This window comes from Poecilia formosa, unplaced genomic scaffold, assembly GCF_000485575.1.
Source record: "Poecilia formosa unplaced genomic scaffold, Poecilia_formosa-5.1.2 Scaffold20, whole genome shotgun sequence".
In the NCBI taxonomy this organism is placed as follows: domain Eukaryota; kingdom Metazoa; phylum Chordata; class Actinopteri; order Cyprinodontiformes; family Poeciliidae; genus Poecilia; species Poecilia formosa.
Genome location: NW_006799959.1, coordinates 972077 through 997312, shown reverse-complemented (window position 1 = coordinate 997312; position 25236 = coordinate 972077). Strand labels below are relative to the sequence as shown.

Here is a 25236-nt window from a genome sequence, read left to right as displayed (position 1 = left end):
ATTTATTGATTTAAAGAACCTTGAGAACAAAAATTGTTCTCAAGTAAGAGCATCACTATTTCAACATATTTTTACTCAAGTAAAAGTAAAAAGTAGCCAAGAAATTACTAAAGTAAGAGTAAAAAAGTATTTCGCAAAAAGGCTACTCAAGTACTGAATAACTTATCAAATTATCAATCATTTAATATTTAAAATTACATAATCAGAAAGAAAAAAAATAAAATTAAGTAGAAATGTTGGTATTTGAAGGACATAAATGACAATAATTCATAAAGTAACAAACAAATAAAATAGGCAAACTAAAAAATGTTCCAAATCAGTTTTTTTTAATAAAAAAAAACTTTAACAAAAACTGTGTGTGTCTGTGTCAGGTGAATTTGAGAATTGTGAGTAATCCAGAAAATCCAGAAATTTTACTCATGTAAGAGTAGCAATTACTTTATAAAAAAAAATAATTAAGAGAAAGTAAAAAGAATATCATAGTAAAATACTCCTAAAAGTACTTTTAAAAACATTACTCAAGTAAATGTGCCTGAATAAATGTAACTAGGTGTAAATTCTGTTACACCTAGAAATACTTTTTCTATATTGTTACGCAAATAACAGTTAATCTCTTCCTGTTGATGGCTGCTGTCCCTGTTGGGGATGTATAAGATGTCAAACTCAACTTGTTTACTGTAAATGTATTATTTATCAGCTGATGTTACTTCTGAATAGTTAAAAAATGGCACACTAAATACCTCTCTACATTTCAAACTCCAAATTATTTTTTTGTTTGTTTCCCTTGCGAGGTTAAAATCAACAGCCATAATAGCCACTGTTATGATGTAAGCTAATTACAAATTATGCTAATGATAGTAGATATGTTAGACTCATAGATTAGTTTGAGTATCATGTTCTTTGTAAATCAGCTTGACCTCTACTACCAAACATAAAGAAAAAATACATTTAAGGTGGGAATCATATCTGTTTACCTTATCAGCCTTTTTTCTGTTATGTTAAATGAGCCCCATCTAGTGGTCATATTTTTTATTACAATCAAACAGGACGTTTTACAATGACATTTAGCACAATTAAGCACATTAAATTCATTCAGAAAATAAACAGTTTCCTGCTTTGTCATTGAATTAATTGAAATTTACTGATATATTTCACTGCACAATTGAGCTGGCTGCCATCATTTTCATAAAATTAAGTGGACCTCCTCCAATAAATCACCAAAAATAAGGCAAATATGGACACCTGGTCAGATTCCAGAAACTCATTAGATTATGTGAACTAAACTAAGCATAAAATGTGGCAGAAAAATTGTACATCTTTCTGTTCTTCTTTTTCTTCTTCTTCTTTTCATATTTTTTTTCTTTCCAGCCCTCCAACCATGCAGCTGTACCTTTATTAAGTTGGCCAAAACTTGACAACTCAGAAAATAAAAGCCAATACATTGACATGTGGTAACTGCATTTCTTGGGTTTTTCTAATTCTTTGTTACAGTGTTGGACACTAATTTGAATTAAGGAAGTATATTCCTGGAAAGGTAAAGTGGTGCTTTATTCATATAGTAACTTTGAAGCATCTGTCTGGGTGGTGAGGGAAGTCAACCATCCAAAACCAAAGTTCTGTATGTCTGGTACTTGAATATAACTTTTTTAAGCATGCTGAAGTAGGGTGAATTTTTGCAGTTTAATAAAAAACAAAGACAAACAAACAAAAAAAACAAAAAACTCTTTTTCAAGGCTGTTCTGAAAAGGCTTAAGCACTAACTAGCAAATTGAATACCCCATCATGATACCCCATATCTTGATGGGGTATCAGGGCTACCAGAAAAATTTTGTATTTCATTCTTGTTGGCATGAATAATAAAACCATGTTAAGTACTTTATCTGAAAATGTTTACACATCAGTTTTTAGTCAAGTTAAAAAGAAATGACAGTACAAATATCCATAATAAAATAATTGCACCGCCACTTGTTTGATTTTTGACCATCTGTTTACGTACTTAGCATCTTAAACCAGTCATCTGTTGTGGTTTGGATTGTAATGTTGCAAAAGTGAAACTGCTGGAGTGGTTTAATTGGGTTTAATTGGGTTTAACTGGGTAAAGAGAGTGATGGGAGGTTTCAGTTGTAAAAATTTAGTTTAGTTGTGAGTTAGCTGTTTAATTCCCAGAGTGACAACTGCAAAAAGCAAATTTTTTAAGGCTTTAATTTGATAATTCTGGTGAATGTTGTGATAAAATTAAAAATAATCATTATGGATCAACATTTCTACCAATTTTTTTGCTCTTTCCACCTTTTAGCTGGATCACAAAACATCCCACTGTGCTGAATGCGAGGGCCCTACTGGCAACCTAAAGGTAATGCAATTATTAGTATGGGTTTAATATGGATTTAATATCCTAATACTCTCCACATGCATTTTTGGCAGGAGATTTTTTGTACTTGACCAATGAACTCCCTTTTTCTGCCACTAGATGGCAGAATGTGTCCTGTAGGAGTAGCTAAGAGCTGCATTTTTTCTAAATCAACTTGTAATGGATTTATGCTTGCAGAATATAGGTGAAATATACTAATTTCTGGTTTAATTAATTATAAACAACTGATTTTGTACCAAACCAAAGATGATGTAACACTTACTCAAAGGATCCACAAGTTTCACAATAAGTTTTGAATGAAATATTTAGTTTCTGCTATAATAAACATTTTAATATACATTCAACATCATTTTACCTGCTCTGGTGTCTTTAACTCTTAGTTTATTAAGAACTATAGCTTCTACGTTTTCTGATCTGGTCTCGTCCGGTGAGATGAGGATCACGGCGGGATCATGTGCATACAGGATCTCCCCATAATCCCAGTACTACCGACGAGGTAGTTCATTATATAATGTTTGTTTCTGTTTTTTTCAGATTAAAAAAAAAAGATCTGTTTACATAACATGAGTGGAAGTTCTGTACTAGAGTCTGATCTTTGGCATCCGTTGCTCAGCTGTATAATCTTACATGGATCCCTCACAGAGTGGATCTGCAAGTAGCTTTTTGTACAAATATACATATAAATTGTTCTATTTATGAAAGTATCCAAAATCAAACCTTAATACAACAAAGCAATCTTAAACAACTGTAAAAGAATAAATAAAACACATGCTCGTTGTTCAGAGGCTTATTTTATATCTATACAACTATTAAAAAATGTAAATACATTTTAAAATGTTTTAAATACAGCAGTCACATAAGTTATGTGTTGCATTCATGTCTTAGAATATATGAAAAATAAAATATTTCTCATAAGATCAGAAAGGAACATCAGCTAGAAAATGTTGAAGTAACTTTTGTATTTTATGTAAATATTGCATATAATATGACTCAAAATGAGAAGTTGCCTTTATCTGGCAATAGTTGCGCAAATATTTCATTTATTACAAAGAATAAATCATTATATTTAATTAACTTAAGGATGTTATGAGCTTAGATACTTTTTAGATATTTACCTGGTATTTTAAGAACTACAAAAAAAATCAATAAAAATTTTACCTCTTCCAAAGATGTCTTTGAATTTTTTCAGTTGTAAAATGTCAAATGTTCAGCGTTCCTCAGTTTTTACTAAAAGTAACATTTCTTACATAAAATCAGTCTTTCGGTCTTTTAAAAACTTGTTTGAAATAAAATAAAAATTCTCAACAGACATAAAATGAAGCTTTCTTTCTTGAAACACCTGCAGGTTGAACCTGCCTCCATTAGATCCACCTCATGTCAGTCAAGCGTTCAGGATGAAGCAGCTGTGATTGGTTAGTTCACATCTAGTTAAATGCTTAACAGGTTTCTCAGCTTTATGGAAAGAAGAAAGACATAAACTTGGTTAGTTTGTTGAGTCTTACAGGTATTTCTAAATGTTTGTTTTCCTGACTTTTTCTCAAGCCATGGCAAATATTCAATGGTAGCATTTTTGGGGGCAGTTATTTTCAGACTTAAACATTTCCTTGAATGGTCTATATTTATGGTTTAACCTGATTTATTTCTAGGCTGGTGCTGCTCTGGCTGCTGTTCATTGGGGAGCTCCAAGCCAGAACTGAATGTCAGCTTGCTGATTAACATTTGAATTATGAGTTTTGGATTGTCATACACTCTATATCTTGGGTACCGGAGCTTATAACTTATTGTTTCACAGCTTTCCCTCATGATTCTGCTCCTGCTGAGAGCAATGTCCCTCATGGCTACCAACTGATTCCCACTTCGCAGTCTGAGGTCCTCAACCATCAAGAAAACTTTCCCCATGTTCCTTTTGTGAATCAAGGTTACAACTCAGGTGCCAAGATATCAGCAGAAACCTCAGTTCCATGTTTCTGGGCACCAAGGGAGAACATTCCCATAAACCCTATGCCTCAGGAACCTAGCAACTATCGGCAATATTAGAGGCCTGAGTCCCACGGAACCAGCCACAGGCCATTTTTCCAAACCAGGCCTTTAACTTCCAGCAGGGGCCCAAACCCCAAGAGTTAATAAACCACTAACAAAGACCCCCAACCCAGAGGTCTCAGGGTCCTTCCTACCAGCAACATTATCTACCCCTGTCTCATGGGCAAAGATGCAAGCAAAACCCCTCTTTAGAGGCACCTATCAGCCACCAAAGACATCAGGTGCCCAAACCTCAAGGACCAAATCAACCAAATCCTCAGGTCTGGGAACAACACCAGCCTTCTGATAGAATGTTTCATTCTTTGGATCAAAATGAAGGAAGACGAAGAGTTCCACCAGGTAAGTTTACAGCATTTATATTTATCCCCTTGACTGTTTTTTACTGTCTCTTTATGATGAGTTTGCTCTAAACTATGGAAGAAAGAAGACTTGAGACTTTTTTTGTCTTTTCATAACCCTTCCAGTAAAGATAAATGATGACTAATGGCCTCAATTTCTTCACACAATTAAAATATTATCTTAAGGATGGGTTCTGGTTGTAAAACTTCATGTTGAAGGTTACAATTGGTTTTGGTAAAGTATAAATTACCTTTTTGTTCTAGAAAAGATAATCTAAATGGCCAAAGCTTTATATTAAAGACGTCGGTCAATACAATTTTTCTAAAAGTTGCATGAAACACCTGTTACGAATCGGAATCTCTAAACTCCGACTCCTTACTCCGGTCCGTGAACGCAGCAGCAGAGCCGCCTCGCTCTACCGGATTTCAGCCGGTAGTCTGTCGGTCTCAGCCGGTGACAGTCAACCCTGAAACCCCTCAGGGCTCCGCGGATTGTCCGCGTCACATCATTGCTGCTTCCTTTTTTTTATTTTATTCATTTGTGTGATGGCGCGGAAAGTGAGTGAGATTTTTGGCTGGAGTATAAATGACTGCGGAGCAACAGGCAACTGGGTTGGGGAAACTCACTGAGGGTTGCTCGGCTTTGGAGGAACTGCAGAATCCCGCTGCGATGTCCCTGCTGTGCGTCAGAGGTATGCGCTCTGGTTAGATTTATGTTAAATATTATGCTTGCTATGGTTTGAGAGGGGAAATTGGTGCAAAACTGTAGAAGGAATTATACAGAACTCAAAGCGTAAAGTCTAGTTTTAGTTAAAAATCGCCGCGTTTTAAGCAGGAGTGAATTCGACTACATCCAATTGTTTTACAGAAACCTTGAAGTCGATGCCTTCGAGTCTAAATAAAAAAATTACAGTAAATCTACTTTATTCGTGTGGAACCTCCTTAAAACTTGAACTTAACTAGAAAAAGTTTTAAACTGGAGAGCAAATTTTAAAGTAACATTTAGCGGGGGAAAAAATGCAAACTACCACCAAATCATGGTTCAATTATCTCGTCAATCTGAAGTGATTTGAAGTTTAGTACATTTTTCTTAAACGGATTACTACATATATTTTTCTTACAAAATACAATTGGAACCTGTTGAATAGTCAGTGATTTCTTTGCATTTTATTTTAAAATAAACTACCATGCTGACTCTGGTTAGTTGAATATGGAAAAACGGCTTTGGGGGAACTGTCAATACAAGTATTTTAAACTTGAAATGACAGGAAAATAACTTATGAATGAAGGCTGCATGCGACTTCTGCAGCCATTTACAGGAATGCAGCCTTCATTCCAGGTGTGTTGTAGACAAACTTGTCTGATTCGTTTTTTTTAGAAAACAAATTATCACTGAAAGTTATCAAATGGATAGAAATTTAAATGTGGTATTTAAGACATGTAAACAAAAATATTGCTTTTTGAAAGTTCTGCCACGTGGATTAGTTTAAAAAAAAAACAAAATGTAGGTTGTTTTCTTGCTTTTTCTACCAGAACTGGTTTAATAATCACCAGTTCCAGTGATTTTATTTATTTATTTTTTACCAGAACTGGTAAAACACATGACAAATATGTTTTACTGCACCTTGAGTTGCAGTAAAACATATTTGTTTTACAAACCTGCCCGGATATGGCAGGTTTTCATATGGAGCTTATCAGTGATGCTCAGCAGGAGGAGTGAAAAACAGCGTGTGTATATTTACTGATAAAGTTGGGAATCTGGCCAACACAACCAGATCTGCAGCGTTGGTTCCGCTCTGGATCTCTAAACTACGTTCACTTTTTTTTGTCATACAGCGACGTGTAGTTGATCTTTGACAGTCTGAACAACACAGATCCGATTTTTTTTCCGAATACGACCCAGTCTACTAGGATATAGGTATCTGATACGTATCAAATGTGACCTGAACAGCCAGGGCGCATTCATCCGCGTATTAACGTCTACGTTCATCCGACTTGGAACGTCATTGATACTCGACAAACGTCACTATTCTGCGTCCTGGATTCGCGCAAGCGGAAAGAAAAGAGAAAAACAACCATGGGACGGTAATGAGGATTAAGTTCTTAATGTGCTGGCTCCAGTCGGACAACTTTAAAATCGTAAGATATGCTCCACTATTAGCATCCATGTTTACTTCTACAAACGGTAAGAACGTCTTTTTTTTCTTTTTTTTTTATGACAGTTGGCAAAACACTGGGAGCGCTCGCTACGTGTGACGTTATTGCGCCCTCTACTGCGCATGCGGGACACTTTCGGGTCGTTTGCGATTCACACTGGAGAACACATACATGTCAAGAATATTTGGAAATGTGAACGACCACATCAAAAAATAAATCAGATTTCACAACAAATCGGAAGTGATCAGTAAGGCCTGCAGTGTGAACGTAGCTTTAATTGCTCTCCTGTCGCTCACATATTGATTTTCACACCATCAAACTATTGTTGCGGCGTGTTGTTTCTCATCTTCGGGCCGTTTTTCCATCACTGAACTCGCTGATGAAGTGTGAGAGATGGAGGGAGTGAAGCACAGCTGGGTTCAGGCGGCTGACTTTATATATATAAAAAAAGAAGAAAAAAGTAATTCTGTTTCTTGAGCAGAAATGGAGAGTGTAGTTCTGTTACTGATGAACCCGCAGGGCTTCAGACTGTCACCTGAAATACTGCTGCAGGTTTTCAACTGTCACCTGTCTTCTTTAGGCAGAAAACTAATAATCTTGCTTTAAATTTGCTTATAAGTGGCCAGTAAAGCTAAATGTTTTTCAAGTTAATTAAAAGTTAGATGAAACAAAACCTTTTTTATTTCCTCAATGATTCATTAAATAACCCAAATGAAGTATTACTTCAATAATTTGCTTGGTAAATGCCAGAATATTTAGATTTCTTTTAGATATTTTTCTTATCTTTCTGCAAAATCAGAAGCAGAGCTGTCACTGGATAATAAATTGTCCCAGAAGTTATTGCGATAAACGATATTATTTTGAGACCATTTTCAATTAATATAATGGTAATTGCAAAAGAACATATTCTTAGAGATCAATAATCTTTAAATTCTAATGATCATTTAACACTGGAGCTGGAAGACTCTTTCAATATCCAAAATAAACAAAACAATAAAATGAATTATAAAGTGTCTGTAAACAAAATTGACCTTCAAAAATCTTGTGATCTTGTATCAAACAGTAGGAGTTTGTCCTGTAAAATTTAAGAAACATGATTGACTCTGGAGGCTTACACCACTTTAATTCCCTTTTATATTTGAGTAAATAACAATTGTGGTGATTCTAGTGAAAATAAATCTGGCAGAGCCGTGATGCCATACGTCCCTCCTGGTGCTCTAACAGTTAGCGATACAGTTGCTGCTCATTAGCTCATTCTGATTAACGCTTGAGCCAGATGCTAATGACAATATGACCATGTTTGCTGTGACATGTGAACAGCAGCTGCAGAAAAACTTCACACTATACTGTGTTGATGTAAAGACATGCATTTAAAAAAATGCCTTATTTTTTTAAACAGAAAAAATGAGGCGATTGCACCATTAATGAAGGTGTCCAGATTGTTGCCATGTTTAAAATGAGAAATTCTGAAGTTATTTTTTGCCACCTCTGCAGGATTCTGTAATTGTGAATAGCTTGTAAACAGCCTGATTTATCTGCCATCATTTCTACTATAGCTACATGCAAACTTATTTACTCTTCAGTTCTTGCTGAAACGTTCTTGTAAGACGATTTTCTTTATCATCCTGACCAAGCTGCTGGAGATTTTCTGAGTTTTCTTAGCTATGATCTCCAGATAATGTTCAGAGAGATAATTCATCAGGAGTTTCATACATCCGGACAGGTAGAGTTGTTCTGCCTGACTAAAGCTAGTTTCACTTCCTTCTGGGAAAAGCAGAGGAACAGGTGAGGCGACATTTTAAAAATGCTTTCCTCATTCCTGGCTTTGTCGAGGAAGAGAAAAACCTGCACATGTTTTCTGACATCTCATCCACACTCTATTTCTGGAAGGCAATTATCAGCTGAGTAAATGCAAACAGTAATGGGATTACATCATACTTTGTTGAATCAGGCTGCTGTGACGATTTGGATTAGAGGAAATTATTTTTGCAGTAAGCAGAGGTGGACAGAGAAACCAAAAACTGTACTCAAGTAAGAGTAGCACTACTTCAACATATTTTTACTCAAGTTAAAGTAAAGTATCTGTCCAAGAAGCTTCTCAAGTAAGAGTAAAGTATTCAATACTTTAATATTTAAAAATTATATCATGACAGACCAAAATATAAAGTTAAGTGGATTTTTTTTTTAAAGAAAATGACAATTTATATAAGTAAAATAAAACCAGGCAAAAGAAAATTTTTCCAAATCAGTTTTTTTTTTCAGTAAAAAATGTATAAAACTTTAACAAAAAACTGCAGGTGTGTGTCTGTTGGTAGAACAGTGGGTAGAAAATACAGAAATTTCACTCAAGAGCAGCAATACTTCATAATAAAATTACTAAGTTAAAAGTAAAAAGTTCAGCGTAGTAAAAATACTCCTAAAAGTTTATTTTTCTTTTTTCAAAAAGTTACTCAGGTAAATTGAGTAAATGTAACTAGTTACTGCCCAACTGTCTGTAAAGCGTGGCGATTGTTGCCAGAGGTGGGTGCAGCTCTCAAAAAATGTACTGCAGAAGTGCTACTAGATGCTTCCTTTGCAATAAATGATCAGACATATGCTAAATGAACTTTCATATATAAAAAGAGCTTAAATAAAAAAAATCTGCACAATAGGGCATTTTTAAAATCTGATCAGAATAATCGATTAATAGTTAGAATAACTGATTAATCGTTAGAATAACTGGTTAATTGTCTGAATAATCGATAGTTGCAGCTGTAAAATGAGTCAGAAATGTGGGCCAGCAGTAGGTGAGAACAGACCGGGTCATTCAGCACGGTGGACTGGATCGGCAGAGAGAGCAGTAAAGCTTCAGCGGCCCGTTCTGGAATCAGGGGGATGGGAACCGAGGGGAAGTAATCCCCAGGCCATCTGCTGCTCTCACTGTCCTCTCTCTGTCGTATGGGAATGTGGACTTCATGTCCCTGCACTCTTTATTTTACTTCCTGTATGAAGCTCCTTCTGTTTTTGACTCGCTGTATGAATGATCTTCTGCCCTAGTATAACTTCAGGACATTTTCTGTAATTGTTTAAGACAGGAGTGTCAAACTCTTTTTCATTTCTAGATCATGGCAGTCCTGCTAGAATGAATTGGTAAACCCATTAACAAACTTAAAATATTAATATCTGTATGCTTAAATGCTTTTTCAAATGAAATGATATTACACATCTTTTCAAACTGATCATTACGTCGACGCATTAGGATCATTGTAGGTAGAAAATAAAGGTAGTAAATTTCATTGAAAAACTCAGAAATTTTGAGATTAATTAATTTTCTAGAAAAACTTCTGTTTCAAAAGTATAAAAACATCTACTTTTTGAAGAGAATTTCCAAAAGTCAGAATCTTTCAACTTTTGAAACTCAGAAATTTCCAAGTTTTTTCTTGGATTTTTCAGATTAATCTAGGTGCAGCTGTAAAATAAGTCAGTAATGTTGGCCAGCAGTAGGTGCTGGCCCACTCCTTTGCTACTCTTCAGTAGCAAAGGAGTGTTTTTCTAGCAATTTTTGACTTTTCTAGTGCAGACATTTTCATTTTCTAGAATATTTCTTAGATTTTTTTAATGCAATACTTTTTTACTTTTGGAGCTCAGAAATTTCTGAGTTCTTGCTAGAAGATTTCTTGTATTAATCTCAAAACGTCTGAATTCTTTTGGTAGAAATGGACTCTTCCTTTTTTTTTTCTAACTACAGTGGCCTTACCAGGAACCGATCTATGATATGCAACCATAGACCAGTTCCTGTTGGACTTTTGAATTTTTTAACATTTATTTAAATCAAAATCACTGATTTGTGGAGCAACTTTAGAAATATTTGCAATCAATTTTGGAATATTTGTGCTCACATGTGGTTTTGTTTTATTTATATTTGTTTCTCACTGTTTATTCAATGTCACATGCTGTTTTATTTTAATTATGTAAAGCACTTTGAAATGCCTTGCTGCTGAAATGTGCTATACAAATAAAATTTGATTTGTCCTGGTGTGTTTCTTGCTGCTTAATTGGCAGTGCTTCCAGGGAAACTTAAAGGAGACACTTCTGCTTGTGCCACTGACATGAAAACCTTAAATAGCCTGAAGTCTGAGGCAATAATCCAAGTAAAGCAGATAGAAACACTTAATGGGCAGAAGTAAACTTTCAGTAGCATCAGCCACAGCTACTAATCTCTAATCAGTAAATAGAGTAATACACCCTCACAAAGATCAATAAACTTTAAATTCTAATGAACATTTAACACTGGAAACTGGAAGACATTTAAATATTCCAAATAAACAACTAAAATAAATTATGAAGTCTCTGTAAACTAATTGTCCTTAAAAAAAGGGCTATTGATACCAAGAAATTTGACAGGTATTTGATATCTGTGAAAAAATTACTTCTTTAATCTTCTTTATTGGTTCAATATCCAAACTGCTTTATTATTTTAATCGTAAACGTACTGAAGTGCCAAAAATTAGAAAATACTACCAAAAAGGAAGAATCCAAAGGCTATTTTATAATTTTGTGCCTTAATATGCCGACGTAAAATTAACTGACAAACAAGAAGTGCAATCAACATTTTCTCTTCTGACTTCACTGTATTTTCCCATGAATTATTTTCTGAGCTGAAATCAGATTTTTTTTTTTAAAGGACCTCTCTGCTGCCACGCAGCGAGCAGCTGCTAAGTTGTGTGTAAAACCCTGAATGTAGCGTATCCAACATGTTCTGAGCTGTCGGTAGATGTATTTCAGCAGGTCTGCGGGGTTATTTATGATCTAATGGAAGTGAAAGGGTGTTAATTTCATGGCCAACAGGTTTCCAACCTGTACGCTCTCAAAGCCACCGGGCTAAAGCTAAAAATAGACCCGCAGTCTGGCTCCTTGTAATGACACAGTCTACTCCTGCCGGCCTGCTGCTGCTGCTGTTCAGCAGATTTTATCAGACATTGCAACACACTGGGGATCTCCTAACCCACGTTTTAGGCCACTCGCATCTATTTAAATTGCAGGTGCTTGAAAGCCTTTCATGTAGGTGTTTTCCGGGTTTGGAAAGTGCTGGATTTTTGTATAAAATCCTTGAAAGTACTTGATATTCAAACTGCAGTTTTGATCTACAGCCTAAATGTGGAAAACATTATTTACTGTTGAAACCAAATATTCTTATAGATCTAATAAAAAGACAAATCTTTTTCTCACTGCTTGAAGTTAAATCAGACTAAAATTGTCTTGATAAAAGTCAGAAAAATTTGAACATTTTTTATTTTTTTTGCCTTTTATTTTGTGTTTAAGCATTTAATTTGAATAGGAAGGTAATTTACCTTAACATGATTTGTTTGGATTGTTTCAAAGTATTAAATATTTATTATTCCTAATGACTCAGTCACTTATTGATCAATTTAATTGAAATACAGGTTGGCTTATATTTTATACGTTTTGGGTGTGAAATGATTAAAACGTAAAATTTTGTTATATTTTAATTCAGCTGTAGAATGTAGAGTACTATCACAAGACATTGTAAATAACAGTAATAAATTATATCCAATAATAGTGAATTGAAACACTTTTTTTAGTTAATTTGTAGTGTTTTTCTTTCCAAATGTGGTGCTGAAAAAGTTTGAAAACTTACCTTGAAAATGCTTGAAAATGTTTGAATTTCAATGTCGGAAAAGTTATACCAACCTCTTGAGCTGATTGTTCTCATTTTTTCCTTTCACTTCACAACATTTATTTTTATTTTTCAGCAGTTATGACATGAAACTGCTGCTGCACAAGTTACTCAACAAGTTGTTGCTAAGAAACCTCTGGGTTTTGTGGATTTTGGAGCAGAGACTCCCAGAACCTGAAACCAAAGATAAAAGCTACACTTTGCAGTCAACAAAGGTCGAACTGGTTTGAATGAATGACCATTTGTAAATGAGGATTACAACTAAACAATTTTTTTGTCTTCTTCCTGTGTTTAATTTTTCCCAATGTTGTATAAAAATGCGATATTTTCATTAAAATAGATCATACGAAGTAGATTTCACTCTTTGATCAGGGAGGGCGAGTCCCACAGAACAAGCAGGTGTATTGTTTCTCTGTGTGTTTGTGGCCTGAAATGTTTTTAATTCACCACTCAGAGGTCTGTTCTTCCTTTGAGCTTCAAAGCTCCACTTTCACATCCCTGTTAGGAGATCAAACCAGAGCCACCTCTCCTGCCTGAGTGCTCACGCTCTCAGCAGCAGGATGACTAAGGGGGAAACTCTGCAGAGAAAATTATATCTGTAATGTTTTTTTTATTTGCATTATTGTTCTAGCCTCATTATTTCTTCAAAGTCCAACAGAAATCAGTTTTTATTTATTGCTTTTGATGTAGATAACATTTGTTCCTTTGTTATTGCACTTTTAGACAGAAGTGCACTGCTTAGTGCGACTGGCACACAACTCAAAGCAATTGACCCTAGTATGTTTTTGAGTAAAAGTCACTGGATGATTGTGATTTTACTTTCTATAAAATCAAAGTGAACTCCATCGACACCACAGTGATAGTCAAAATAAGACAGGACAATAAACCAACAACAATATATATTGAAATAGACATGTGATCAGTATCCATAAATAAAACATCTGATAGAAATATATAGAATATTCTCTGAACTTTGTTCCAGATCCGCACAGCATTCTGGGAGATGTAGATAACTGCTCAACCTCTCAGCTTGCTAAGAAAAGTTGGTGGCATCAACTAACTGGCTCACTCTTGGTTACCTAGCAACAACCTGCTGGGTAATTAGCAGTTTGAAGTCCCTCCCCTCAAACTTTGTTACCTAGCAACATCCTGTTGAGCAACTGGTGCAACAGCAGTTTCAAGTTTCTCAGAACTGCTTAAAAATAAAAAGTGAAAACTGGATAAAACAGGAAAGTTTGGCAGAATTTCAGATATTTAAAACAGAAACTAATTGATAATTATTGATATCGACTGATATAAAATGCTTATAATGTGATACGTTTTTCAACCTTAAGTTAAAACTTTTCAGATAAACACAGAACCTGTGTTTGAAAAAAGAAAAAAACCTTACATGTTGTTTATTGAAACTGTTGGTCAAAAAAAATTGACCATGATTTGCAACATAAATACCAGAAAAATGTTCAGCGTTTGCAATCAAAGCTGCGATTCTTGTCCATTTGCTGTTTTCAGACTATACAGATGTGAGTGTGACATAACAATTCCCGTGCAGGGGAGCTTGTGAGCAGCAGCTTTAATCCGTCGTCACGTGAACATCACTCTGTTTTCTACTAATAGCAACAATAGCTTGTCGTCTCAAAACCTCCCTAATTGGGAAAAGCATTTTAACAGCTTTTGATCATGCACAATACTTCCTGCGCTTCATTTCATTAAAAAAAGAGGAAAGGTTTAAATTTGAGTAATTTTTATATATTTTTTTGTAATTCATCCCCTGGCACAATGCAGCCGGGTCCGCTAGGTTTCAGCCCTGCTTAAGGCATTAGCTCAGAGCGATTATCCCACCGCTACCAGCAGCACGCATCCTCTCATACAATCACTCCAGCTGACACGTGTCTGACATCTGCCCCGCTTTCTGCCTCCCCGTCGCCGGGACCAGCAGGGATTCAGACCTCCATACACACGGAGATGTGTGTCATAATGTAGCTGTACTGCATTATTTCTGGCTGACATCCTTTTATGTTGACATCTTGTTTCAGTTCTATTTGGGAAAATTGGTCAAGTCTCTGCCTTTCTGGATCTTTTCTGTCTTTTGAGAGTAACTAAGCCTGAAAGCAGCATTTTTTTGTTGTTAACTGTATAAATTGGTCCTAAAAGCAACTTTGTTGTATGTAACTTTTATAAAGAATATATTTTTTTACATATCTGTTGAAATGTAACTCTGTCATTACAGTATGGTATGAGACAAATAATCTGAAAAAATCAAACTCCTTTGCCTTCTCCCAGCATTAACTAGAAACAACCAATCAGAACCAGGAGGCGGGTCTTAGCACTGTCAATCACCCTCCCTCTTGCTCTCTGCTACGCTACAGCTAGCATAGCCTTTTGAGAATGTTAAGGCTAGTTAGCATGGCCACCAATGATGGTGGATAAGCAGCTTTTCTGTAACAATGAATTGTTTCTCTGCCATTTGCACATTTAGGAACAAATACACGAGATTGACTGATGGCGCTAAGCCCCACGTCCTGGCTGTGATTGGCTGATTCATCTTTTTTTCTTTTTTTTGAGTTGCGTTACCATTAATTTTGATCAGAATTATTCCAGAATCTTTATTCCAGAATGTTCTGGGTCAGTGTCTTGTGCTTTAACTGTCCAGCTGCTAATTTCAGGTGAAAATACAGAATTTATAAAACAATAAAACAGCCCAACAGCATGATGCTGCCACCACCATGCCTGGCATCTGATACAGCGTTTGCTGCAAAATGCACAAATTCTCTCTGCATTTTGTCAACTAAACATGAATGGGGGATGTTTACATATTTAATTATAAATAAAAAAAACATTTAAGTGCAGTTTATAAAAAAAAGTAAAAAAAACAACAATTTGGGTTTAAGATTACCGTCTAAGCATCTTGTTAATAGATCCCAACTAAAATAAAATGAGAGAAGAAATCTACTCAGTCAGTGAAACTACTCTCTATTTGACCAAAAACATTTAATTGTCTCCTTGGGATCAATAACACAATTCACACGACAATTATCTACAAATGTAAACTGCCCTTGGCTTGGAGATGTAAGCTATTTTGATAGCTTAAAGGGCTAATTACACGTCTGCTGCTATTAATGCAGCGTGTGTATCCACTTATCCCGTCTTTAGTGGCCGCTCGCTTTACCGTCGGGTTATTTTGGATTCGCTGTGACACTCATTTCATTTGCAGGAAAGTTGATTGGGCTTTCTGCAGCAGGAGTACTGCACAATAAGATGTGGATGAGTTCAAGGGGAAATGTTTCTGATGTCATAAAACTGCAAAAAAAACAAACAAGGAGTTCAAAGAGTCAGAACTCTTTATTTTGTACTAAAATATTAAAATTTTTATTTGTTTTGATATTTTACAGCTTGTTTATTTGACAGCTGTATAATTAAAAAAACAATAATAATACATACATAAATTTTTTGCACTTTTTTGGACTCAGACGCTTTACAAGAGAATTAAATAAATAACATATCTATTTATATGTTGTATGTATGGTGTTATTGATTTATCAGTAATATTTATTGCACGTCCAAAAAAGCATGAAAAAGTTTGATGCATTATATATTTGTTACAATTATAATAATTAAAAATTATGCAGCTGTCAAATTCAGTGGAAAAATAAGCGAAACAAATTAAACATGTAATAGAATTATTATAATTTTTATTTCATGTTATATATTTATTTTCTGTTGGGAATTTCATGACATTTAACATTTCCCACATGTCAGTAGCTGCATGGCGAAGATTTTAACATTTCAACAGTTAATATTTGGGATGTTTATGATTGATTCACCCTTTAATTAAATTGCATTAACACATTGTACTTTATGTTAATTTATTCAGGGTTAATAGTAGTTGACAAATACACATTTTTTGTTTGTTTTAAATAAGAATGCAGATACAGATTTAGTAGATTGAACTGTGTGAAGGCTCTTTCTCGCTCGCTTGGTGAAAGCCCAGCCCTTCAGGTTTTGGCTGAGCGCCGTTGGCACGCCACCAATCAGGTCGCCATCAGGTTTTCAGTGACGCTTTGCAGGACCTGGCACTAGTGACACACAAGGCGCTTTGTGCCGACAGTCTGAGAGACGTGACCTGATAACAGTCTTTCTGTTGAGCTCAGCGTTTTATTTTATTTTATTGAGCAGATTTATAGGGCTGGACGATACGGCTGGAAAACGTATCACGATATCAGCATATCAATCTAACTATATCTGAAATACTGCCACAGTTTTCGCTCCATGTTACTGTGCAGTTAAACAACTGTTAACAGTGGCGGAACCTTAAGTTGCTCCACAGGTTGTTGCTAGGTAACCAGAGAACGAATGAGTTGCTAGGTAACCAAAGAGTGAGTTAGTTGATTCCACCTTTAATAACCAGAAACATGTAAAAAGATTAACTCTATTACCTTTATCTCTGTTAGCAGATCCCCTGCTTTTCTTTTAGCTGTTACAGACCCATCATTATATATTTGAATGTGTTTTTGACACTTTTGTTAAGAAAATTGTATATAATAAAAGGTACATTGTTTTATTTTATGTGTAAATTTATTTAATTTTTGTTTTTTACTTTATTTATTCTAGTTTGTAGATTGCAAGACCTTAACACCGGTATGTCTATAAACATAGTATTTACAACCTCAAGGCAATTTGCTGTGATTTGGAGACATCATCAGCTAATTTAAGGATGCATTCCATCGTCTGTATGAAAATCGTCTCATACATTTGTTTTAAGGACTGGATGATCTATAGGTTTTTATTTCAGTTAAATGAGGTTCTTATTGTGGCCAAAGACAACATTGTTTTTAAACATGTCTCTAACTTGTGGCATTTGGGTTTAAATTTTAAATTAAGGCATAATTCAACGTTCAATGTGTCTGAGTGACGTAGTAATTATTTATCTTTCTATCTGTCTTGCTCACATATTTTAAACATAATCAGTAGCTTGCACAAGTAGAATAATGTAATGTATTTTGCATAATCTAAATAGAAAGCTGCAGGTCTTTTGTCTGAAAAGTTCTTTGATTGCTGAATTTGATTGAAGTGTTTTGATGATTAGCATTAAGATCAATTGTTTTTCTTTGCTACTTAGCAATCTATCCATTTGTTCACATATACATTTCTATGTTTTCAGGTGAAATGATGCATTCACTCTCTTGAAAGTCTTGTTTTATCTTGTGCCATGATTAATCTTGATTAGTTTTTAATCAGCTCCTTTTGTCTGTAAGAACAATTTATCATTGTTTCTATTTCTCATTGTGTTTCTCTTCTAGTAATAGAGAAAACTTTAAAATTAATTATTTTTTCATCTTTTTGCTGACTTTATGGAAGATGATTATAGGAATTAGGCTTTTGTAAACTGTTTTTTTACATTGTGGATCAGCAACTTAATTGATAACACTGAGTCAGAGTTGCCATTTTGATGATATGCAACATAAATATTTATTTATATGTATTTTTCACTTTTTATGGCAAGGTTTACAATAAAAGCAAACAATAATGAAATGTTATGGTAACTAAACTAGTGGAACTTAAATATTAACTTTAATTTAATAAAAAATAGAGGAACAGACAACAACAAAAACGGCTAACTGTCAAGTGTTAGCTGTTAGCGCCAACAGTATTAGCTTAAGTGTTAGATTAGCAAAAAAGATGGCTGAAGAGCTTGACTATTATTTGTATTATTTATATTATTTTTAACTATATAGTAGAATCACTGGGAGAATGCTTACTCCAGTCCCTTTAATTTTCTTTATTAAATGAATTAATTTCCTGCTGCCTCAGGAGAATTTACGAGCATTTAGTGAGGCAACATTTTCAAAACAAATTCTGTTTTATTTTATTAGACTACATAAAAATTCAAAGACATTCGCGATAAAATTTTTACAAGTGTGAAATGTTCCAAAGATAAATATTTCTGAAAACTGTCAAATAAATATGTTTTCTTTTTGACACATTGACTAACTCAATGTTTCTTCTCCTTTTTCAGTAAAGAAAGCCAAACTTCATGGGCCGCCAGGTAAGAACCCATTCAAATTTTCTCCTTTATTCACATGCGTGAGTAAACGCATTACCTTTATAGGAAGCCTCAAACTACCGCAGGATTGGACATTAGATGCATACATTCACAGGCTATTTTACAAAACTGCCTCAATTCAAAGAGTTACGACGTTTTCAGAAACACTCTTCAAAAGTTTTGGTCTATATTTACCTAATGGCATGATGCAGTGGAAGAAGAAGAACTGTGCAATAAAGACAATCCAATGAAAAGTGGGATTTCAGACAATTTCTGGCACATTAAAATGCTGAAGATCTTAAGATTTAGGGAAATTCTGTTTACAGATACTTCATAATCAACTTTATTTCTATTGTGTGTGTTTTTTATTTCCATTTTATCGGGTTTAGTTTTATTTTGAATATTTAAAAAATCTTCCAGTTCCAGTGTTAAGTGATTGCTACAGAATTATGTATTACTTTATAAAGTTCTCAAAACAACATGGCAATAATTACTGGGAGAATGTATCTTGCATCAAAATTTGCTAGTGACAAAACTGTCTTTATAACTATACCTAAGATTATGTTTTAGTTCTGCACTGTGTTGACGTTCAGCAAACATGTTATTCTGGCACAAACTGTGACCTTTTGTGATTCAATAGTATAATGTCTAATGTCTACTTATTGCATTATATATATTCTAGACCTAGATTTCAACGAGAAATCGAAGTCCAGCTGTGTCACAGTTGGACTTCCAACCAGCCAAAGTGTTAGTCATGTTATGCAATCTGCTTTTCTCCCAATGAAGTCCATTTTTACTATTACTGTGAGCCATGTAAGAAGCATGACGTTAATTCAAACTGTTTTAAGAGGAGATGCAAGAATGGTCCCCTCTTCCCAGCCACTTTACGTCTTAAACGTCTCTTTAGGCTGCAGCTGTTTGTCCCTTCCACTTCTCTGCAGGCGGTGATGAGGGGAGAACAACAGGAATGAGTGGGAGAATAAGAAATCAAGCTGTAGGAGGAGGGAAGGAAAATCAATAGATCATCACAGACAAAGGGCCACCTGCTAGCCTGAGATGACAATGTGCCATTCATTTACAGAGAAAAATCTTTCAAGCTCTTTAGGAGACAAACAGCACAGAGATGAGCAGTTTTAAGGAGAGGAAATAAGGACATGTCATATCTTTATTATTTAATGGAAAAGCTGCGTGCAATTTGACATTTAAAAATAAATTAGCTTAACGACAATTTAGGAAAAACTTGTTTTGGCACTAGGATGAGCTAATATTGAAATTGCTTTATTTTGCAAAGCTGCAATGGAAACACTTTTTTTCACATCAAACAGGTGACATGATCATCAACAGGATGTTACTACTGGCAGAAACTACAAAGCAGATGACGACAGGAAGTGGTTGAGGGATGATGGCACAGATTATTTGGAATTACTTACTGCATGAACAAACTTATTCACATGTGAAAAATACATTACATCCATTAGTGGGAAAATATACAGAGCTTTTTGCACATTTATAATGGAAATTCTGATACTGATGCTGAAAAATTGACTTATTTTTAAGTGAACAAACATTCACATGTGATTTTAATTTAGTTTCTTATTTAATGGTAATCCTGCAATTGCAAAATTGTGATTTTTCAATATTAGCAGAAAAAAGACAACGTTTTGCGCATGTTTGTAATAAAAACACAGCTACTGATGCTGAAAAGTGGACCTGAATGATTCAAAATGCAGAAGTTTGTGCAGAAAAAAACATTATTTTGTATAGATTAAAATAATTTGGTGTTTGCTTTTACAGCAACTGGAACAAGAAACTTATTTTTATACTTTTCCATGTTGGCCATCTTTGCACCATGATTCACTCTTTCAGAGTGAGGATAATGAGCTGCGTCTGAGTGGGGTCAGGGGCCATCAAATACAGTGAGAGGTAAAATTGACTGAAACACTTGAGTGTTTTTAAGTCAGCCTTAGTTTTTATAAATCGACAGCTATCCAGACATGATGGGGAAACTTCAGTTCTCTGAAAACTTGACCTATTTACAGGATCTGTGTTTCCTTGGGGCTGCGGTGTCCGGCGATGTGACCGATAAATGTTTTACCCAGGATGCCGCTCTGTCAGGTGACACAGTTATTCGTTTCAGGTCAAGGAAAAATTTGTTGGTTTTGTCCCGCTCTAATGCCCCAGTTTGGAAACATGCTCTGATTTATGCTTAATGGTAAGAAGCGATGGATTTATTTCCAGAGGGAACTGGCTGCTGTCCCAGGACATTTCCGAAACCTGATTGGTTTATATGTCATTTTATTATCCAGATTTTAAAGTATTTCCTCCACTTTTGGGTTACAGTGACAAGACTATGTATTTTACTAGGTATTTAATGAGATTAACCATCACAAAATAGTGAATAAAAGTGAGCAGAAAGGGCAAAAAGACTCATTAAAGTTTAGAGCAATTTTGTTTAGAGGCTTCATAATCCATTTAATTTAAGATTTCTATTGTGTGTGGTTCTTATTTCCGTTTTATTGTTTTTTGTTGGGTTTTATTTTGAATATTTAGAATATCTTTCAGTTAAAGTTTATTGGTCTAAGAGGGAAAAGTTGCATTATTATGCCATTGTCGATATTTTGCTTGAAAATGGTCAACATTATCAATTATTGCAATAATTATTGGGAGAATTCACTGTCATCCAAAATTCAGTATTGTAACAAGCCTAGGTTCTACGAAGACTTATTTTTCTAAAATCCTGGTTAAAGTTTCAGTGAAAAGTTTCAATACAATCCTTATAGACTTGAAGTTTTTCCTTTTGAGACCAAGTGTAAAGTGACAATAGATTGGATTTGTTAGGGATTTCTCTTAAGAAATCTTAAGAGAATTTCTTAATTTCTTAAGAAATTTCTCTTAAGCTAAATATCTGCACCACATATTGTTATATAATTTATTATGAGCAGCGAATTGTAGGCAAAATGTGTCATATTTCCTGTCATGTCCTGGTTATACCTGCAGAATAATGAATGCAGAGGAGTCTCTGCCTTTAATGAAGGGATAGTGTTGGAGTAATGAGGCGGCCTGCGCTGACACAGCCTGAACTGTTGTGCTGAATGACTTTTAGCAATTTCTTCTGAGTCAGTTTACTTCATCCAGGAACTGTGTGGCCACTTCAGAGGTCTATCTTCCTGTAATCACTAGAAAAATTGTATTGCACTTTACTGTAAGACAAAAAATACACAGAACTCACAGTGTTTGAATATATGGAAAAATAAAATTCAGGTTGTTTTTATGCTACGCAGAATTCAGTACACAATTGCAAAACCTTTGTTTGCTTAAAGTTTGTTTTAACCAATCCCGCTGTATTTTTGCACAACTTGTGATCAAAATAACTATTTATTGCTTGTTTGACTGCATAGCTGTGACTTAACGGTACAGCATTTATTTCCCCAAAACACAAATATTGTTCTTGAAAAATATTACCATTTGAAATGGGTTTCTTCAGGATGCCACATACTGTACTTAAAAAAATTATAATAATTTATATTATTAAACTGAACATAGTAGCTGCATTTAATCAGCTACTGTTTTTTAATCTTAAAAAATAGTGTCAGTATACTTTATTTTTGTTGGTCTAGAAGCCATGGTTCATCTTTGCTTTGCACTCCACTTGCCTACCAAGATGGCGCTGATCCAGTTCAGACTTGTGGAAATTATGTATAGGGTCTCAAGTAGCATTGAGTCATGGTATTTCTATGTCCCAAGCTGCATTTTCTTTAGAATATTTTAGATAAACTACAAAAAAATCTAAATTATTTGTGAATTTTCTACAAATAATTTTGAGTTACCTTCCGATTCCTCATATGCGATGGCTCCTGTGTGATTCCACTTACTTTAATTTCAGTGTGCAAATATTAATTAGACACAACTAGATGGGAATTGTAATGAAACAGGGAACATATTGTCCTTCTGCTGTCGAACAATAAACAGATTTGGATGTTTTTATCTCTTCTCCATCTCCAAAACCTCTCCAATCTTCCTCGGTGCCCATAATAGAGTATTCATTATTGTAGACAGCCCAGTAAATGTCATCTGGTCCAGCCGCGCCGCACACGTCCATGCGTAACTGAATATAACTTATTCATTTTCATAAGTCATTGCCAGTTAATTATAAATGATGCCGGATGCTCTCCCAAGAAGGCCCTGCTGCATGCTGGGATATCTTCTCCCCAAGCTCGCCTGCATCTGACGTGTTTCTGTGGGTTTTGCACAAGAACGTTAATGGAAGTTTGCGTTGTTCTTCAACAACCTCTGCAGGGTCACAGACAACAGATGCTGGATTGTTAATACTCTCGCCGCTGTGTTTTTGTTTCTCGTTGGGTTATTTTTGCTTACAGTCATGACCCTGTATGTTTTTCTCACTGGTGCTAGCAGTCAGTTAATGGAGCTGTCTACAAGAATCACAGACCTGGAGACTCTGTAAAGTGAATGATGAATTATCTCAGATTAACTCGCTCAGAAACAGAAAGAAAAGTCATTTTATGGTGCAGAAAGCCCATAAGAGATCAACACAACAGAACAAGTGCAGAGTTGATGATTTATAGGTTTTGGTAAACTAAAAATAATTTTCTATCATAACTTTATCAGGATAACAGCTAGGTTAATTAGATTAAATTGCAATTGATCAGAGCTGGGTAGTATTTAGTTACATTTACTTGAGTTTCTTATTTGAAAAAAATAACTTGAGAGTATTTTTACTACATTGTTCTTTTTACTTTTACTTGAGTAGTTTTATTAAGTATTTCTAGTCTTACTGGAGTAAAATGTTTGTATTTTCTACCCACTGAATGAAAAATAAACATGTTTTAACCAAAAATTCACCAGACACAGACACACACCTTCAGTTTTTGGTAAAGTTTCATTAGTTTTTTATTGAAAAAAAAAAACAACAAAAATTTGGAAAAATGTATTTTGCCTGATTGTGTTATTTGTTGTTACTTGGTCTTTAAAATACCAAAATTTCCACTTAACTTTACATTATGTCGTGAGTATTTTTTTGGATGACTACTTTTTACTTTTACTTGAGTAAAAATATGTTGAAGTTGTGCTACTCTTACTTGAGTACCGTTTTGAGATTCTCTGCCCACCTCTTAACTAATTAACTTAACTGAATAACTAATAACGGCCATATTTCATTTTAGTGTTGTAGTTTGCCCGCCATCCAACAGAGGGCGCCGCTGTTCATCCTGAAGCGGAGCCGTTACAGAAACAAAGATGGCGGCGGCGCCACTTCAGACTGGGAAAGAAAAATCTTTCAGGGAGAGTCCGGTGTGGGATGATACATACGCTTTAAGCGGTTCTGTTTTCAAATATAAACACTCGATAAACTGCTTAAGTTTTCACTTTAATAGCGCTGATTAAGCGGAGGTGCTTCATGGCGGAGCAGTGTCAATATCTCAACAAAAATGACTGATTTGCTACGAAGGTGAGGATAAAGCGGTTAAGACAACGCAGAGAAATTAAAATTAATATTAATTAAAAATAAACCACAGACGGTACTAATGCATGAACATTTTTCTGTTCATGGGAAGTATGTCACTTCTCATGAACAGAAGAAAATATTTTCCACCTTTTCTTCTATTCAACAACCTAATAATCACTGAACGGTTTAGCACCACAATACCTTAAAGATCTGTTATTGCTGTACCAACCGTCTAGACCCCTCAGGTCTTCTGGTTCTGCTCTGTATCCCCACAACCAGAACCAAACGAGGAGAAGCAGCATTCAGTTTCTATGCACCACAAATTTGGAACAAACTTCCAGAAAACTGTAAAACAGCTGAAACACTGGGTGCCTTTAAACCTCAACTTAAAACCCACCTGTTTAGAGTTGCTTATGGCTAAATTAGGGGTAGAGAGCATGACAGCAAAATGTCTTCGATGTTTTTAATGTTTTTAACTTTACTTTTTATCTATTTATGTAAAAGTGGCGAGTGATTGACGGTCATTGCGCGCACAGAAAAACCCTGTAAATTCTAGACTCTAACAGGTAAAAATAGTGCACAAAAATCCGTGTAGGACGACGAAGTCCTAGCGCAAAAATTCGTGACAGGTGGACGGAGCCTGGTGCTGCAAGGTTGGAGACCTTGTCCTGTTAGGCGACGGGCCTGGATAATACCCGTGTTAAACGGACGGCGGAGTCCAGCGATGACAGCCGCTTAAATTCCGTAACAAAAGTATGTTTTTATCTTTTTCTTTTTATTTCCAAAATCTTTCTCTTTCTTACTGTTTATTCAATGTCACATGCTGTTTTTATTTTCTTTTTTCATTATGTAAAGCACCTTGAAATGCCTTGCTGCTGAAATGTGCTATACAAATAAAATTTGATTGATTTATTGATTGATAATATGTTCCTGTCTGCGTTTTTAACATGACGTGAGAAAACCACAATTTTCTGTTTATTTAGTCAGTATTTAATATAGCTAACACAAATGTATATACTTTTTATTATCTATTTTTCTTAATTCAGCATATTCTGAAAATGTAGCACTTTGTTATGGAAAGATGGATGGCCATCTTCATATTAGCAGGACCGCTTCTCAATTAATCGTTAGTTGATCGATAAGAACTAAAAT

General features: G+C 34.9%; 1 protein-coding gene across 1 annotated transcript in view; it reads left to right on the top strand.

Moving 5' to 3' along the window:
- The first annotated feature begins 5174 nt into the window (after positions 1-5174).
- Positions 5175-25236, top strand: part of LOC107835740 (uncharacterized) — a 36069-nt gene continuing 16007 nt past the window's right edge. The window contains exons 1-2 of the mRNA XM_016669115.1: positions 5175-5441; positions 18597-18626. Of these exons, the coding sequence (XP_016524601.1) occupies positions 5336-5441; positions 18597-18626 (136 nt within the window). The 5' untranslated portion in view covers positions 5175-5335. The remainder of the gene's footprint in view (positions 5442-18596; positions 18627-25236) is intronic.